Source organism: Camponotus vicinus, unplaced genomic scaffold (assembly GCF_025532165.1).
Source record: "Camponotus vicinus isolate PSW18456_S1 unplaced genomic scaffold, iyCamVici1.0 SCAF_5, whole genome shotgun sequence".
Lineage (NCBI taxonomy): Eukaryota > Metazoa > Arthropoda > Insecta > Hymenoptera > Formicidae > Camponotus > Camponotus vicinus.
The window spans coordinates 3,441,840-3,461,258 of NW_028141977.1; the positions used below are offsets into that span (position 1 = coordinate 3,441,840).

Below are 19,419 nucleotides of genomic sequence, written 5' to 3' on the forward strand. Positions count from 1 at the left end.
TTATTACGCTGTGTTAAACTTACATTCTTTACAGCTTTTAAAAGCTTTGTCTCAGATGATTAATGAACGCTGGCTCGTGGACGTTTACTTTAAATTACCTTTATTGCGCCAATTAAGCGTAAAGATCAAATTATACTCCACAGCAGATCCCCCGTTCAAGTTGCAGAGGTACTCCTTACATCTTTCCGCAGATACCCGCGTAACAATACAACTAATCTACCATAACACTTTTATGCATACGATTACACTTTCATATTTATACGTAGACAATAAAAAAATGAGTTTAATAAGAACATACTCATATTCTTATGATGTACAAGCATTGTTTTATTTTCGAAATTAAAATAAAAATTGGCTCAAATAATAATAATTAAAAAATTAATTAAAAATTGGCAAGTAAGAGCTAATAAATAGTAAATTGGAACGCAAGGAAGAATAAAAAAACACCTTCCTCTTTCTTTTATTAGTATATTTCAGACTACTCATTAGATGTAAGTATTAAATACGAACGTTTTGGATCATTTTTTGATCCATTTTTGACGTAACATTAATGGTACGCTATTTTGTTTTCTTTTGCATAAGTTGAGGTGGCAGAGGGTGGGGGAAGGTATCCTACTTGCGTGTGAAAATTTGGAGGAGTCAGTGTCGCGATATTAGTTTGACGATGAAACCTGTATAAGTGCGCGAGTGTGTTCTTAATTACGAACTCGATTTTCGTCACTTATACGTGAGTCACTTATGCATGTGTGTGCATTGTATGCTTTAAAGCGTAATCTACATACGCTTCGAGCAATTATTATGAATTGCAAACAAGAGGATTACGACGAGGAAGGTACGTACAACATTATATCGTGTATATACATCGCACTTTTGGCAAAGCGAAATTGACATAATTTGAGAGCTTAAAGCGATTCTGTATCGAATCACATGAGCCTAAGGTTACGTGACTTTTTTAACATTCACAAATTTTTTATAATAATTTTTATCGTTCTGTTCTTGTATTTTTCTTTGGCGATACTCAAATTTGTATTAAAATTAGTCTTTTATTTATTTTTTTTTTTCAAAAAAGCAGTGATTGTTAATATACTTTTAATCTATTTATTAATACTTTTAATCTATTATTACTTTTAATCTCTTAATCAGCAATTTGAATCTCGAGAGAGAGAAAGGGGATTTTTTTCTCGCGAAAAATAATCTTAACTGTTTATATGTTTAAATTACGTGGTGCGTATTTTTCTTCCCCGAGCTTAATCTTTATTTTAAAGAATAATCTGTGAGAGAGAAGTTGTAAGAAAAAGAGATATTCAGCTTCATTAATAATTTATGCAACTTTTTACATGCTTTCCTGTAGAATTCACTCTAAGTAATTTAGCATACCCGTTACGTGAAATCCATCAATTATGATAATTAAAGCGGTCAAGCGGTTCTAACGTAATGTTTATTTATCCGCTTTTAAATATTCCAACTTCTGTATCAGAGAAAATCACGCAGCTTATATTAAAATATTCATTAACGTTTGTAATTTGATGCAACACGACGCGAACGTATTAAATTTGATATTTTAATGTGGCGTTGCTTTACTAGCCCGCAGAGTGTAATAGTCAAACCGAGCTGGTTGAAACGATCCAAAGCCTATATTCGCTCTGAGCATGATGCATAGCAAATATACTGCACTTCCTTTGATTGTGTTTATTAATTCAAGAGAGTAGAAGCTTAATATAGTAACCAAAAAAAGAAAAATAATAATATTCCGAGTTGCAACGAAGAAACATTTTCAACTTTGCGTTTGCAGAAACACTTGTTTGTAAATTTACTTTCCTTACTAAAATAAATAGAAGCTAACATACCCGAGCTCAATAATTCAGACGAGCAACATTTGAAATATTTTTTTTCGTTGTAATTAAGAAAATTTCATTTTTTTGGCCTCTTCGTTCCGTAATTAGAAATTGTGTCGTTAGGCTAATTTCTGACCTGCCGACGTCTAATCGAATTAATGAAAAGGGAAAAAAGTTCTTCTCCATCTTAAATTAGGAAAAAAAAGAAAACATCTTCAGTAGATTGGAAGCAACTGGAAACTTTAAGTACGCGGTGCGCACTTGTGCGACCCACATTCGCCGCAAATTAACCCGGATTTTAAGTTGGTCGAGCCGGCTGTGCGGTCGAAATTTAAGAATGTAAGGGAATTAAGTATCTGTAATTAACTTAACATTACCAGATAAATAACATGATTATTTAGTTAGAAGAAAACCGTACTATTGCTATACGAAAAGAAAAAACTGATCAACATCTTTCATGTTAACAACGAGAAGATGAAGAGTTTGTTTCCCATTGAACTTGAGCTTTTTTTTCGTAGGAGAAGATATATATATATATATTAGAAGAATATACAGGGTGTTCCAGACTTAACGAATCAGCCGTTAATAGCAAATTCCTGAGATCATTTGGAGACGAAAATTTTAATACCAAAATGTTGAGGAAGACTTCATAAAAACGTCCAAACTATTGACTACTGTCGCATCGAAGACATAATCGCACTCACTGCAGATTTCTATTTTTTATTTTATATTCATCCCTCTATCGATATCGATATTATCGCGCTGTACGCAGGCCCCTTGATGCGCTATGTCTGAGCACAGGAGAACGTAACGCGCCGATTGGTAATCTTTAACCTTTTGTAGCGCCGAAACTACATCTTCCTCAACATTTTGGTATTAAGATTTTCGTTTCCAAATGATCTCAGGAATCTACCATTAACGGCTGATTCGTTAAGTCTGGGACACCCTGTACATATTATTTATATAATTATTTGAAATTTTATTGACCTTCAAAATCCTCGCTCTTAAAAAAAATTATTAATTTAGAATCGAGAATATAATTGTATAATTATGCGCTCTATGGAAAATATCCATCACGTGTCAATGACGAAATTATAATGAATTATAAATTATATTATACGCGTAATATATAGGGATGGGAATGTTGAACTATTGTTTCGTTTAGCAACTGTTATTGTTCTTTGCTTGCCCGTGTGAACGATCGCACGACCGCGTTTATGGGTGGAGAGGAGAAACAGCATCATATACTGATGATCGCCCGTCGTCATATGTTGCACGCGAATTTATTCTTCACGTTCAGATCGAAGACAAGAACTCCGACGAAATTCAATCGTGACATTACGTTCCTCCTCGATTTATTTACGCTTTCAGCAAACGATGACGCGAATATTGATATAACTATTATATAATTCATATGATACACAGCATTTTGCTGATTTTTCTAAAATAATTGCAAAATTATTATTTCCATCCCTTGCTTTCAAAATTCTTTCTTTTCAAATGTAATTTTCGAAGAAATTTATTCTTCGAGTACTTAAATTTTTTTTGTTGAAATTATTCCATTTAACATAATGGTTCATTCGGATAATTAGTCATCACAATAGATAAGATAACTAGATCGCAGTCGTAATCGACACTTTCATTAATTGAAAATTGCATGGTCGAGGATTGAAAGGTCGAGATCTCTATTGACTTGAAGTGGCTAATAGAGATAGACTGTCTATAATGGTGAATTCCTCAATTACAGAGAACGAGCTATTAATCGGTAAGAACAAAGTCTTTAGAATTGATGCGGAGATGTGTGTGTGCGTCCTTTAAGAACCGATTACGCCAATATTGATTGGGTAAAGATTTAATTGTAATTCGCAATTTAATGTTAATTGATACAAAACTTGTGCATTATATCTTAATAATAAACTAAGATAAATCAAGTTAAAATAAATGTTGGCAAATCTTATTATGTTGGATTAAAATTCAAGCAAAATGAAAGAGTCTTCTTAATTTTACCGAGAGTAAAAGTCAAATTTTCCAATCTCTTAAAAAATGTAATAGGATATAAAATGTACTTTAGAAGTGTTAACTAGGGAATGAGAAGGATTAATGTTAAAAGATTTAAAAAGTTGGTGTTCCCTATCTCATTAAGATCTCGTTAAAAGGGATTTTCAAATTCATTAGACTCTATAATTGAAAGGTGGAGGAGAAAAATGCGAAATTTCTGAAGAGCAATCTGATGTTTTTCAATTGACATCCTCTCGCAAAATTTCAAGAAAATAAATCGAATGCATTAACCAGCCATTAATACAATGAATTCGGAATCTCTCGGGATTTGCGCGAAATCGCGTCGGTGTATTTGAAGCTTAACATGACGCAACAACAGCTGACAGCTTTCTGTGAGAAGCTGTAGCTTGAATTCTGCACTTTTAACATTCGTTCTCGCATTGTCCTATTCTTCGCCGGCGCCCGAGAGTTGCACGATACGAGCGAGTTTTTACGGAATTTCACTCTCTCGCGAAGGGGTTATGTGGGTGGGCAAACGAGAGGAAAGCAACAAAGGATACACATCGAGGGCGCGAATGGAAGAAGGTGGAAACGTTCGCACAGACATCGGCGAATATCGCCCGGTTTCTCCGCTTTTTTGCTCCTCCCTGTCTCTGTCGGACCGTAATTTCCACCAGCTTCACTTATTGCCGTTCCCTTACGTGCGTTGTCTGCCGGTTTATATGGCCGCCACATACTCCGCTTAAATCTCCGCTTCGCGCTGCCAGGTTCTTTCAATTAGACCCCGGCTACCCCGTGTTACGTTTGTAAGCATTTTGATCCTACCGGTACTACTGGATTAAGGTATGAATTTACCCAGGAAACCCACCCGGGGCGTTGAAACCACCTTTCGGAAGAACGACATACGGTTTTATTTTATTTATTATTTTATTGCCGGAATTAAATTGTCTGAATTGTATGAAAGATACCGCTTCGTATATAAAGGCCTGTCTTACGAAACAAATGTTTTTTGCCAAAATGAAGTATCACGTATTTAATTTTGACGAATTTTGTTTAGAGAATTCTTGTAAAAAATTTTTGCAAACATGTATTTAAATATCCGTATAATATTGCTCTCTATGATTTTAAAGTGGGGTAAAACTTGATAAAAAGTCAGTTCGTACAGCATAAAATTTTCGCTTAAGGAAGAGTTATATGTTAATATGAGAAAAATGAGGGAGAGATGAAAGCTCTCTTTACCCGTTCGCGACTTTGCGCTTTACTTTGTGCTTGCTGAGTGTTCTAGAATCGCTGGATACCTTTTCATTACCGTTTCTTCAAGTTCGATCAATTTTTTCTCGACGAAAATGTCGAGACGCCTATAGTTTTCAAGTAATTAACGATTGAAAATAAGGAACTTTGAAGCACTAAGGCGACTTCAGAAGCGGAAAATAGATGATCAAAATTATATTCTTCCGTTCATTTCTAAGGAACTTTAGTAAAACTTTAATTCGCAGCCCGGGAGGAGATGTATAATGTTAAAAATCGGAGAAGTGCGATAAATAATGATCTCTCGCGACATTTTCGTTAAGGAAAAATTGTTTAGCCGCTGGTTGAAAAGAAGCTGTGCTTGAAAGAACTCAGAGCGTATAAAAAATTCCATAGAAAGAGATATATATTTATGTGTGTGTGTGTGTGTTTTGTATGTTTCAGCGGCAGTTTTATTCCGTGGATGTATACCTAATGCGCATTCGACCTTTGTTCGTCGGGAAAAATTAATCAGAGACTTAATTATCTAAGTGCGGCTGGCTTTGCTGCCGCCGAAAGTGTACTTTGATAAAGCACGCTCGCCTTTTCCAAAGGAAAATCTTTTTCTCGCCATTTCAAATCGCCATTCTCGTAACCACAACAGTCGGCAGACGCATCGTGCATCGATATTTACTCCTTTATAAAAAAAACAAAGCGGCAATAGAAAGTCTTACATTGATCGTATTAAACTCTAGAATGTAAAAAGCATCGAGATAATAAGATTCGATGCAAATATAAATGCAAATATGAATGCGATTCTGCTTGTTTGTCGGCTCGTTTGCACAATCGAAACTTTATTTCCTTCTGAAAATTCCAATTAATTAAAATCTCGGCGCACAAAGTGTCTAATCGATCACGTTTGTATCAATAAAATATGAAAAAAAAATAGTAATGTCTATTTTTTGATTAGAATCAACATTTTAAATGATAGTTGATGACACATAAATAGAATTCGATGATCGAGAAACACAGAATGACAGTTCGCAAGATAAGATTGATAACATCGCGAATTAAAGTGACGCGAGTGCGGTTTTGGTTCGGCGAGTATCAAAGTTTTCTTTGACATGACGGGCTCTTTTGTTGCGAGAAAACGAGTATTGTAGATGTTTTTCCGAGAAAATGATATTAAAGTAATATTCTTGAACTATTGAACTTTTCTTTTCAATTTCCCGACATTAACCTTGATATTTAACCATTTAAACTTAAAATCCAAGATGGAATGAAGCGTATTTATTTTATTTATCACTATTTATTTTATTTAATTCTCGTATATTTTATTTATTATTTAATTCTCGTTAATAATTTTATTCCAACTTTTATGATAAAATTATTATACTTTTACGATAAAATTATGATTAATAAAATTTTTGTCGCCGATAAGACTGTAATTAAAATTTTGATTCCCACTTTGCAAATGGAGGGAAACAGCGAAAGATAATAACACGTTTCTTGAGACACCCCCCCGTTAGAGCTTCTCTCCTCGACGCGTTAATACAACGTCTCCTCGTTTCCTGATGCAACATCGGCTAACACGATCGGTGATCGCATGCAGGAGGCGTTGCTAGACACCCCCGGAGAGAGGTTTCGCCCTGGGACTCCATCGCCGGTTTCATTACATCCGAGAGAGATCGTTTTCGTAACTGCCGTCGTACCCGCTTTGGTAGATCAACCGATACGTCCCGCCGCGCTCTAGACGCATTAAATCTGGAGAACTTCGGAATTAATTACGGCGCTTTATATCGAATCTGTCTGGAGCGCATCAAGTTGAAGCTCTCGAGCTCTCTCGTGTTGCAACAATTCAATTGTCAGCTGTGGCAACAAGTTGTATCGATTGACAAATTTCTGATTAAAGAAATGATTCTATGCAATCTATCTTTAAAATCTCTGGCATTCATGACACATAAATAAATAGAAATATGTAAAATATATTACTTTTTTTTAATGATATAATTATAATAATTGATTAATATATAAATAAGATTTTTTAATGTAAATGCCTTTATTGTATAATTCTTTAAACATGACAACACATTCATTACAAAATTTCGAGATAATTAAAAGTTAAATAAAATTATTAAATTTCATATAAAATATTTCAGAAGGAAATATTATTAAGGAGCTGTTCTCTAATTTTTCAGGCGCATACCCTGTTGCAAAAGAAGACTGGTTAGATAATGATTGTCAAATTATAATTCATTTTAATTTTCTGATAATCTTGGAGACTCTTGGAATTTAAATGTTCGTTTGGCTAATATTTTGCACTTATTTCTTTAATGTATTTGCTTGCTTTCCGCGCAGCAATAATAAACTATCCCTCGAATTTCAATCGCACATTCGACATTTTTCAATTATCTCCAGCGACGATGCGATCTCCAGTACCGCGTGCGATTTCCTTTACTCGTGAAAATTCAAGCTGATATAAACGCAACCGCGTTACACACCGCTGTCGTGGTTCATTGACGCCTTGGGGAAGTCACGGGTCGGTTGTGCCACAGGATATTCCCCTTGCCAGCGGCGTAGCCGGGAGTCTCGAGTCCTTTGAAAAAACCTCCTGACATGAAAAAGCGGAAAAAAAGAGAAAACAGAAAAAAACATCCTCTTTTTTACATCCTCTTTTTTATATTAACATTCAACAAAAAATCCATTCTTATGGAATCCAGGGTATAATTTCAAACATAAATTGCGAAATTTTTTAAGATGACCGGAGGATCAGAAGAGTTTAATAGCAAGCGCGAATGAGTCATTATTGGAGCGTTAAAATAAAGAAAAATAAATAAATAAAACGAAACTCGAGCATCACGCGATTGAACGGTTACTGGTGGATGTTTGAATCTTTCGAAGCATTTTTCTCAGGTTCGTGAATAGCTGCTACACCATTGCTCACATCTCATTCGCCGACATTGCGAGTTATCTTCTTTTTGCGGTGCAGAAAAGCGAGCTGCATCATTAGCGTTAGGTAATATCGCGCCGATAATAATTTTTACATTAAGACGAGCGCTCCCCATCGCGCTCGGGATATCGTTACTCAGGTTATATACAGTTACCTGACCGTGTTGTTTCTTGAAACCCATTTAAATTTGCAAATCCGCGTCGCCAATATATTTTCATCACGAGAAACGGGATCGGAACGTCGCGAATCGTAAACGAGGAAAAATAGTGTGCGATATTGATAGCGATGATAACCATCAGCGTCGTACAATAAATATGATCGATAGATGCAAACTTTTTTGTATTGAAAGAATTTTTTTTCGTTCTCCTTTTTAAAAAATGTTGACAGCTAATCTGGCTCGTTTGCTTAGCATTGAAGTTTAAAGACGAATAATCTTTTTATGGTTCTAATTTTATTGGTAAAAATCAGTATCAAAATAATCGAATTTTTCCCGCGAAGGCAAATATTTACCTTCAGATTATATAATAATTTTTGAAGGTACTTTATGCGATATAAAGGTAATTTATAGTGAAAACATTTTCACCAGGGTATCTTTTAAAATTTATAGAAAACTGAGTTTCATGCAAATAAATCCAATATTTTGCGACTACTTTCAAATCATTTTAAATTTTGCGATAATGACCGCAAATTTGAAATCAGCATTTTCAAAAATAATCTCCAAAATATTATTCTTTCTTAATACACTAGTGATTATTTTTTGCATTTTTCTATAAGTTTTAAAAAATTATTGTTTTTTGTAATCTTTAGGTGGGTAACTTTGTAAAAAGTAATTTTTGCCTACTTAAGTAATCTTTTAGTACATTAAAAAAGTATGATTAATTATTGAAAAGTACAATTCTTTAGCTTTAGCCTCTACTTTGATTTATGTTAATACGATGTCTGATTATTTAATGATTTTTATGATAGCAAAAACATTACTCCGAGTCCGACTTGGGGTTAATCTTCCGGACACGGACACTTTGCTTACCCCCGAGTGAGTCAGACCCGGGTTAAACCATAGGAAGATTAAGCATCGGAAATGTAAAACCACACTCATTAGATTCCCACTAAGAAAAATCGATTTCAAATGAAGGCAAAAATCTATCCGGGGATAATTACACTGGAGTTAACAAGGACGCAAACAAAGCGCACGTTTCTCCTATAAATCATGCCTTCTTTCATGGACTCATGGATCGAATAGAATCGCCTCTTATGACGAATGGCTATTTCATCGTGAAATTATTCGTGTCGCGTCGCGTCGCGCGACATTAGCCCTTCTTCCGCATCGATATCGCGCTTAATTTTATCGTCCCAACGTTTGTCAAATTATCTCTTTCGCTTCAATTATATCCGCCGGCGGTGATAACCGCCGCGGAATTGCATTTACGTTCGCGTTGCGACACGCACGTGTGTGAGTGTGTGTGTGTGTTGTACACACAATCGCGTTAGCGCCAAGTCGCGTCTCCTGTCAGGCGTCATTGGCATTAACGGCCGCACCCCTTCGCGCGTAATGCCGACGTTTTGCAAAGTTAATTACCGACAAATGGAACTCCCTCCCCCCCTCCCCCTCCCCCCGTCTATAACAGCATCGCGTTGCGTTTAGCTTGCGTTCGTGCTTGTCACAGACGCGACATTCACACGGCATTAGTTCGCGATACACGTGCGAACTTGGAAAGGGTGCTGTCGAATTCCTCCCGCGGATTGGACGTAATCGAAGAAGCTGCAGAATCCGTCGAATTCACGGGAACGCTGGATAAATGATATCTCTCTCTCTCTCTCTCAGGGAAAAAGTCGAGTAAATTGTTCTATCCTCCGGGGGAGGGCAGATAAATTATGTAATTGATAGCAGGCGAGATGAATGTTTTCACGAGGATACTCTTGATACATCATTATAATGCATTAAAAATTATACGACGAGTCGCAAGCAGTTGTATATTTTCATGCACACAATCATTCAAATGCTCATGCTGATTCGTAATAATGTTTGTATCATTATTTCTGAATTGTTTTGTACGTATTTTTCTTCTTTCTCTCTCTCTCTATACAGCGTTCATAATTTAATAATTTAAAAATAAATTTAAAATTTAAAAATTCAAAAATTAATTAATAACGATAATTTAATTTAAACATTTATTAATAACGATATTTTTCCATCAATAAAGATAACATAAAAAAAAAAAAAAATAATAATAATAATAATAATAATAATAACAACAATAATAATGATGATGATATAAATAGCATAAATTGACATCGATACCCTGTGGATCAAATTGTCGCACATGCATCTCGTAGGTGGATCTGTCTCACAGAACTCGCTGCTTATATTTTATAGCTACATTTCATCTAGGTGTCATTTTTATCTTCGCATTTGTGACCGGGGATTTATTCGCGGCATCTCGGTCCGGTAGGAAAGTATTTTTCTTTGCCGGGGCGTCTTATAAGTCTCATTTTTACCGTTAAGCCCGTAGCGGGCGCGAGACGGCGAGGGCGGGACGACCGGGGCGAGCGAGAATAATGTATATACAGCGGGGATGAGGAAGAGGGTAATGGAGAGAAGCGCATGGTTCTGTGTTAGGGGTACAGAAGGAGAGAGAGATAGAGAGAGAGAGACAGAGAGCAGAGCTTTTCCTTTGTGGAACTGCCGCAGGCTCTCGCGCGCGCAAAGAGAAATAAATGCCACTCGTAGAGACACCACCGTTGCTAAAAAACTGAACGCCCGAACAGCATCAGTCGCTTAACTGCACGTTCGGGAAGGACGAGGAAAATAAGATGCCGAGGAAGAGAGAGATATCGAGTTAAGGTGATGCAAAAAAAAAAGAAAAAACGAATACTGCCTGCACTTTATAGACGTGCAGGCGATTTCGATTGATGCCTCTGGCCTCTAGTAAATAACGAATAGGAAACTGACGCCGTATCGATCATACGGAATGTGCGATACGTCGAAAACGAGCGAGTTTGTCACGACAAAATGGCACGTAAGCAGCCATGATAAGCAGCAACGAGCGTTTCAGGAATCGTTGCGAGAAGATGCGACGCGCGACGTGATCCTCGAAGCCATAGAGAATTTTTTTTTATATTCTGTTTTTTCTTTTTTTTTTGAGAGAGAACGAACGTGGCTTCTAAGCGATATTCTTTTCCTCCCTTTTTTTTTCCGCGAAAAATATTTGTTTTCCAACGTATTCGTTTCTGCGATTATTGCGATTTTCACGGTGTTATGTATAACGGAAAAAAAATAATATATGTCACGTATAAAAAATTGTCACATTTCCATCTACTTGATAAATTTTACGCGAGACATATTTTCACAAAAATTATGTAGATTCTTTTTTTAATTTGTGAAGAATCTCCCATTCTCCGAAGCTGCATCATATGTTAATTAATAAGGAAGAAATAACTTGCAAGTCCCGATTTTTCTGGCGCGCATAATTCTTCGAAACTTCATTTTCCAAATGCGACGAGTGGATCCAGTCTTAGTCGCATGTATAACGCGCGTCACGTTGTTCGCATGCACATATTTATATAGGAACACGCATATCGGACCAGAGGTTGTGGCCGTGAATGGTACAAGGGATGGTCCAGAATACCCCGTGGCTTATACGTGTCTCGAATGGGAAGAAAAGGCAGGTATGGTCCAGCGAAATCGCGCTACAGAAGAAGCGACAAGCCGGAGGGAGGCAACTTTACATTGCGTTTCCACCGACGAATAATTCACGAGATTCGATTTCCTTCTTTCTCTCGTGTTCTACCCCGCATCGCGACGCACGATGTCTGTCCTCCCTTTGAAAGAAACATGAAAGAAAATCGCGAAGAAGAAAACGCGTCATTATCCTAGTAAGCTTCTTTGAGCAATATAATATGGATAACTGGATAGTAAATTATCTCGTATATAGATAATAATAATAATAATAATAATAATAAAATTTCTCTTATTGAAAATATATATCTCTGCACCGATGTTTACATCACAAGTGTCTGCAACGATAATAGCATACTTGAGCGAAAATCCACATTATTTGTGAGATAATTATTCGTTAAATAGATGTTCCAGATTTCATTTCATAAGACAGATAAATACGCGACTTGAATTATCCGAAATTGCCCGATGTTTATAATGGAGTATTGTTGCGAGCGATTGTAGCGTGCATTGTGAATGACGTTTATACAATTGTTGCCCGGCAGGGAGAAAGAGAGAATTACTAATCGATACGTAAATTGTGTTGTAGAAATGTCAGTCAATATGTAATGAATCGTTCAGAACCGAATGCACATATAATCCCAAATCTGCGCGCATAACCGGGAATATACTTTGTTATTTAGCTAAAGAGAATATTCCACGTTGTTTAATATAAATGCTGCAGCTTGATAGATAAATAATTTTAATTATAAAAAGCGGGCTCTCTCTCTCTCTCTCTCTCTCTCTTCCCGTAAGAATAATGCGATTGAAATACAAAGTAAACAACGGGAGTAATTGGAAAAGTTAAAAGTAATTAAAAGAATAAAACGTTACGCAAACCGAGTTGAGATATCGCTGAGAATGTTATCGACGTTCAGCGCACAATTAGGAGAAGAGAAATAAGTAAAATTATTATTTTAAACCTGTAAAATTATAGAAATGCAAAACGTAATAAAGTCGGACGGGGGGAAAGATTGAAAAAAAGAAGGGAAATAAAATGGCAATTTCCTTGGGATCTTCATTTAAAACGAGCGAAAATGCGGTCGAATGGAAGGGCGGCGAAATTATTTCGAAAATACATCGGAAAGGTCACGTAAAGTCGCGGAAAACTTGTCGTCATATTAAACGACACCGTTGGAAAGAGGGAGGACCGACCTGAGGTTGCCACATAGTACACTTTTTAAAAAAAAAACGTCGGCAGAAAGATTAAACATTTCATCGGGAGTCTCTCTCTCTGCGGTTCGCTATTTTTAATAAAGCAATGGCATCTCATTCCAGTGTATATACCATATACTCTACTCTCGTTCACCCTACTTTACCACAAATTCCCTCATTTGCTCGTTGGACCGTAAGAAATGTCCCCTCGTGCCCAGACATTTTTATTCGACCTGCCCCTCTCTCCCCGTCCCTACCCTCTCCCCTCATTCTTCGCGTATCACGCTGCGAATTCGTCCGATGTCTAAAGAGATACGTGAGCGGTTTTTTTTTTTCAAGACAAGTCAGGGAACAGGGCGTGATCTTTTTTACATCACCGAAAATTCGACGCCGAAGATGAATGAGAACGATGTCTCCTTCATTTTATCGCGAGACGATTTACTTCCATAGTTTAATTTCTTCTGAAAAAGTTTTGAAGAATTTATACTCATTCATGAAATATAAAATATTAACAATATTTATATTTTCCCATATTTTATTATAAAAAATCTAATTTATTATAAATATAACAAATAAAATCTAATTTATTATAAATATAACAAATAAATGAGGGAATCGATCTTGAACAATTTAGAAACACAAAGTGTCATCTTTTTGAAGCGATAAAAATTTACTTGTGTTTTTAACGATGATAGAGCAATAAGTAGATAGCAATTTCGTTTCTCTATCGTTTTCCCGCAATTCATGAAATTGCATCAATTTGGGTGCCGTTGTTGTTGCGCGGGCGATACTTTCGAATAATTAAAGACACCGGAAAGTGTTATTGTCGCAAGGGAATGTCGCTGCATCATCGAAATGTAAACGGGGGGAAATTCGCTCCCCATCTTGGAAAACGTCCGGATGCGTATTTTTAGTGCCGTTTCATTTAAGAACAGGCACACACAATGCCCACATTACGCATGTCCCAATAGTCTATTTCGCGAGAATAATCGCATACATGGGAATACTTCCACGTTGCATCGTTGTCGAGAAGCGCGAGCTTCAAATGGTTATGAGATATGCGCGTTTGTTACCTCGTCGCTTATGCGTTGCTGCTTCAAAGTAGAAAAACATGTCGCGATTTCGTAACAATTGATAAAATGATGGCAGAAGTGTCCTGGAAATAGGCTATAAATCTAGAGTATTGAATTTTAACTTTTTCTTCTTTTTGAACATGTCTACTTGCAATCTAAAATATCGAATTTATCACTGTATTTATATCAATAAATTTCTCTCTCTGATAAATAATTTGTCGAGTTAATCGCATTTTCGTAATTTTCTAAATGTCTGTAACTAATATATTTTTTTTTAATTTTTCACCAATTGATACGATTTACTCCGAGTTTCCACGAAGCGTTCAGTTGAAATCGACCAGTCACATCAGTCGCAATCGATTGCCGTTTTATCGGAGTTTAAATGCGTCTCATTCGCGTAAACGACGGAAGGTCGAGGACCTTTTTTTTCTCTGGCGACAAAATTATTTTCGAAAACTCGTTACGCCCGAATTCCTGTAAGTCTGCCCGTGACAGGATAACTCGGCTATTTGGCGATAATAGCGGTAAAACGGTCGACGGGAAACGAGCGGGAAATCAATTTGAATTATTAAGGCAGAGGAAATATGACGACGACACGGGTCGGGTATCGAGAGAGAGTAAAGCGAAATACAATTATATCCGTTTACCGGTACCGGGATCGGGAAAATACCGTTACGCGCGTAATTAACGACTGGCTGAGATTGCGCCTGTTTGCGCATTTTATGCACGTACATGCACGTAAAATATATACACACACACACACGTATGCAGTTTATAAAATAGGCGCGTTCGAGCACGAGATTTGCCGGTCCCCGATGTCGGCCGCGTTAACGATCGCTCGAGATTTTCACGCGATGATCCATTTGACCCGCAGTGGATTATCGTCGACGGTGTCTGCTGCCGTCGTCGTGTATTTTCAACGTCACAACGGTAATGAACGCGGACGTGCGCAACGAGGAAGATTGATTTGACGGATATGACGATTTAGTAATGTGCCCGTTTTATTAAAAGCGTGGCGCAGGTGCAAAGCGTACGCCTCTCCCCCTTCAACTTGCCCGCCCCCCGAGAACGGGTGGTATGGTTTTGCATATCGTGGCTAATATCATTCTGACCGTGCTCTCGCCTCGCGATCTGTAAACTCGGATAAAGAAATATTCAAAGCGATTTTTGAATCGATGAAAAATGTGTGCTCAGTTATTACCATTCTTATGTAATATATTCCATCCTGTTGTAAAATATTGTTTGTTTATTTTTCTGTCAAAGTATCTTTAATCTTAATTTAATATAAATTTATATCGAAAATTAAATATGTTTATAAAAAATATAAATTTATAAAAAAAATAATCTATAAAAAAATATGTTTATAAAAAAAAATAAATTGTAAAATATATTAATTATAAATTAAATTATAAAATAAATATAAATTTATAAAATAAATATATAAATGAAACATAAAAATATAAATATAATCGAAAAATAAATATAATTTTAATGTAAATTTATTTCGAAAATATTAATATTTTCGAATTTTATATACGAATGTTGTAAACAATATTGGAGGGACGGTTAGATCGAGAGAAAGAGAGAGAGCAATATAGTTAAGAGTTAACAAAATATACATTCTTTCTTCCCTTTTTGTATTTTAATATCTGTTGGAAAATAGGTCACGTCTCGGAAAGCTCCAGCTTGCTCACCAAATCACTGAGGCATTAAGTAGAGAAGTCATATTGACTCGGCGAGTTTCTCGTTATGGTAATTCCATAATCCATAATTTATACGTACATCTGATGAGAGAGAGGAGAAGGGCTCCAGATTAAAATAAGTTACTGTTTATACATATAACGATTTTGAAGATTCGCACGTTTCTTTTTAAAATAATCAACGTGTGCGACGGTAAAAGAGGACATACGCAAATATTCCGACAAAGTTGTAGCAGCCAATCGCAATTCTCTTCGAGATAAACGGGCAGAATGAAACTTGATCGTAAAAAAAAGGCATTCGAAAGTTCTCCAAGTTTCGCAGAGCGGAAGATCCGTCTTCGAACGAAGACGGATTTTTTGTCATCGGGACCGTCGGAAACAGCTTCGGAATTAGTTTTGCCTCGCTACATCCTAGTCTTGGCGAATTGAAGGCGCGTTCGCGAATGCGAGAAGAGAGAAGAATGCACAAATAGCTTGTCGGTCCTGGCGAGGGGTTTCTCTCGAGTAGTATTAAAGCGTCATCCCTCAAAAGCGCGCACGTCACCCCGCTGGAAAGGTCGCTCGTACGCTAAAACTAGCTCTCGTTCCGCTCGGCGAACTAGTTTGCGACAGCCTGGCCGGCGAATGCATATTGTCGCGCTTAATAACTTTTGCATAATTTACGGATGGGTGAGAAAGAGAGAGAGAGAAGAGGAGAAAAGGAGAGAGATCGTCGATGGCGCGACCAAACGCGCCCGGACCAACAAATGTCGTCGTCGTCGTCGTCGTCGTCGTCGGCGGCCTGGGGGTGTATAAACTGCTCCCGCGAAACCCGAAAGTCGCTCTTTCGCGGCGACACACAAACGTAACGCGCTCGTACGACCGCGTAAATTAACTTTAAGCGCGGTTTCGAGATCGCGAGTTTGTAATTCGTGTTACGGCAAGCTTTGCATTTTAACTAACGGGCTATGCCCGTCGCGTCGAAACGGTACGAAACGATTATTCCCAAGCAAGGAGCGAGTATTTTTGCGTGTTTGTCCCGTCGGTGGCTGCGCTACCTCAAGTTTGCCCGGATCGTCGAAGGAACGTCGTTACGCTAAGGAAATTTTAATTAACGTGCAGCGTTCGTTTTACGACATCTTTCTCGATCTTTGAGATTCCACTCGGATCTCTCGACCGTAAAGTCAACACGCACACGTTACATTTGGGAAAATTATTCTCGCTCTGTAAAGTGACAAGGCAATTCGAATAACTCGCTTATTCAAATTCTCGTCAGCGAAAGGGTTCAACTAGATCTCTGTCCAAGTTCTCGAAGCAAAAACAAAAAAAAACATAGACGCTAGGGCATTTATAAATAACTGGTTGTATTAAAAAACGAGGAATCATTAAGGGGATCCCTCATTGAACGGCAAACTCTTACACAATACAACGCCCTCATCTAAATCCTCATCCCGTATCTCTCTCTATCACTTATTTATAAAGAAGATGCACTGCTTTTTCTACTCTACTTTTACCGACATTTCAGGTACATACGGACCAAAATTTTTGGACAGATGCCATTTATTAATTAGATTACTAAACTCAATTTTCACAGTTCCACAAGTTTTTATTGCGCAGTCCGTTATTGGGTATGCTATTGTTTTATGCATAAAAGCTACAAAACATTTATACAAGGCTATAATGTCTTTATGAGGTGATAGCTTTAGACGCCATGTTGATCTAAAAAATCGAGAAATAAATATATAATTTTATATTTTTTTTTCTTCCTCAGTATATAATCGGTTTCGCCGTGTCCGTTTGCATCTATACTTCAAACGTACAAAAAAGGATTTTTAATTCTATGCAGGCAATAAAAAATGGCACCTGCCCAAAAATTACAGTGTTTTGTCGATAAAACAGATAGGTTGAGGGATCCCCTTAAGTAGAACGATTACAAAACGAAATGAAAAGTCCCTTCTTCCTTCGCTCGATGAACTTGGACAGAGTCCAGTTAAACTTTTGCGACTCATGCATCATCATATTTCGACTCACAAGTGACGATCAGGTGGGCGCTGGCGCGAATCTGTTTGACCCTCAGGTATCGTCCGACCTGACACTCGTACTCGCCATCATCGGTCAGAGATGCATCGGTGATCTTCAAATTGTAAATACCGGCGGCCTGATCACCGATCAGCTTCAGCCTAGGATGGCCCACGACTTCGCCGTCTGCAACAATTAATGGGAATCATTAACGCTTCGGTTGTTATACGACGATAATGCAACGACTGTTGAGTGGTATCCATATCTGGTCAACGTCCTGCGGCGAAAGAGCGAATTGTGATTTACAAACGGATACGCGCATCAGGTCTAATCAGGTCTAATCTCGGGTCTAATTTTATCTCTGTTTATTATACGCGCTTATTCGACCGGTACGCGAGTACTCTCGATTAAACGATGCCATTATGATAGCCGGAAGTCGATGAGACCGCCGGGTAATTAACTGCTCGGCGTCGATAGTCCATTCGCTGTTGTAGGTACATATTTTTACAACTAGGCTTAAATAATAAATCCACATCGCTGCTAAGATCGTAAAAGTCACTTTACGTCAGATGTATATTTACAAGAATGAAACTTTTATGATTTATCAGTCTTTATTGTCAAACTTGTCAAACTTTTTTTAACGCACGTAAATGTTATTTAAATTTCGAAAGTTATTAATATATTTTGTAATTGCATTTGTCAAATGTTTGATCTCTTATAAATCGAAAATTTGTCGAGTAAGATATTACTTTCTAAGAAGAAAATTCTAGTAAAACGATTGTCTCTATTACGAATTTTTGGGTCGGAGAAGATTGTGTTTTAAAGCTTTATTAGATTCTAGAAAAATTTTCTTTTTGGAAAGGAAATGACAAATGTTCGGAATTTCAATTCGAAAAGATCGGGCTTAAAATTCAATACACACAAGACTATAATACTGTAGGTCTACATCTGTGTATGCACTGCACGTGTTATTGTAACGTTGTACGGCTTATAATGTAAATCCATGAATCAGGTAGGAAACAACAGAATAACACGGGCGGTTCTTTATTAACGCGTTAATGTATTTCCGAAAATTCCTGTGTAAACCAATCCCTGGTAATACGAAAACACAATTTCCCATTGAAAATACATGAGCTGCTTTTGTTGTGCGTGGTTTTAATTGGTGGATTTAGAGCGGTTTTCCCGAAGCGTTAATTGTGCAAGTACAAAACAACCTGTCTTTACCAAATTTAACGTACACGGTTTGCGCCCTCGCGATAACAATTACGTATTTAACCTTTGTTATACACATTTATATCAAATACAGCGCTTTCCGAGCTATTTTCTTTTCAAGTGGATTTATTGTTGCGGCCCAGATGTAGATATGGCATGGGGAGTTATATAGATAATTTTCATTTTCATAAAATGCCTTAATAAATGTTATTTTAAATTAAAATTATGCGCTACATATGTTGCAATTGCGAAATTCACGCCTATGCTGCAGCAAAATTCTCACTGCAAACAGCTAGGTTACTCTTCAAATAATATAATTATAATTATAATTATAATATAATTGAATAGAATTGGATAATAATAATTTTTATCGCGTGTTTAATATATTCTTCATTATTCGAGATTGAAATTAAATTCAAGAACGAGTTAAAAAAATAATAACGAAATGAAGGATGAAATTTTTATCAGTTATTAACAATATTGAAATTTAATTCTCATTCTCTTGGTATCTCATAATTAATAAATTATCGCCAACGATAAATAACGTTGGTCGGTA

At 36.8% G+C, this 19,419-nt stretch overlaps 1 protein-coding gene across 5 annotated transcripts in view; it reads right to left on the reverse strand.

The window, feature by feature from the left end:
• The window catches only part of Sns (sticks and stones), a 298,003-nt gene that overhangs the window by 58,666 nt on the left and 219,918 nt on the right, over positions 1 to 19,419 (reverse strand). For 4 of the 5 annotated variants that reach the window (XM_083099161.1, XM_083099162.1, XM_083099160.1 and 1 more), the window contains exon 3: positions 17,664 to 17,837. The exons of the other annotated variant lie outside the window; for it this stretch is intronic. In XM_083099161.1, the coding sequence (XP_082955287.1) occupies positions 17,664 to 17,837 (174 nt within the window). The remainder of the gene's footprint in view (positions 1 to 17,663; positions 17,838 to 19,419) is intronic. 5 annotated transcript variants of the gene reach the window in all.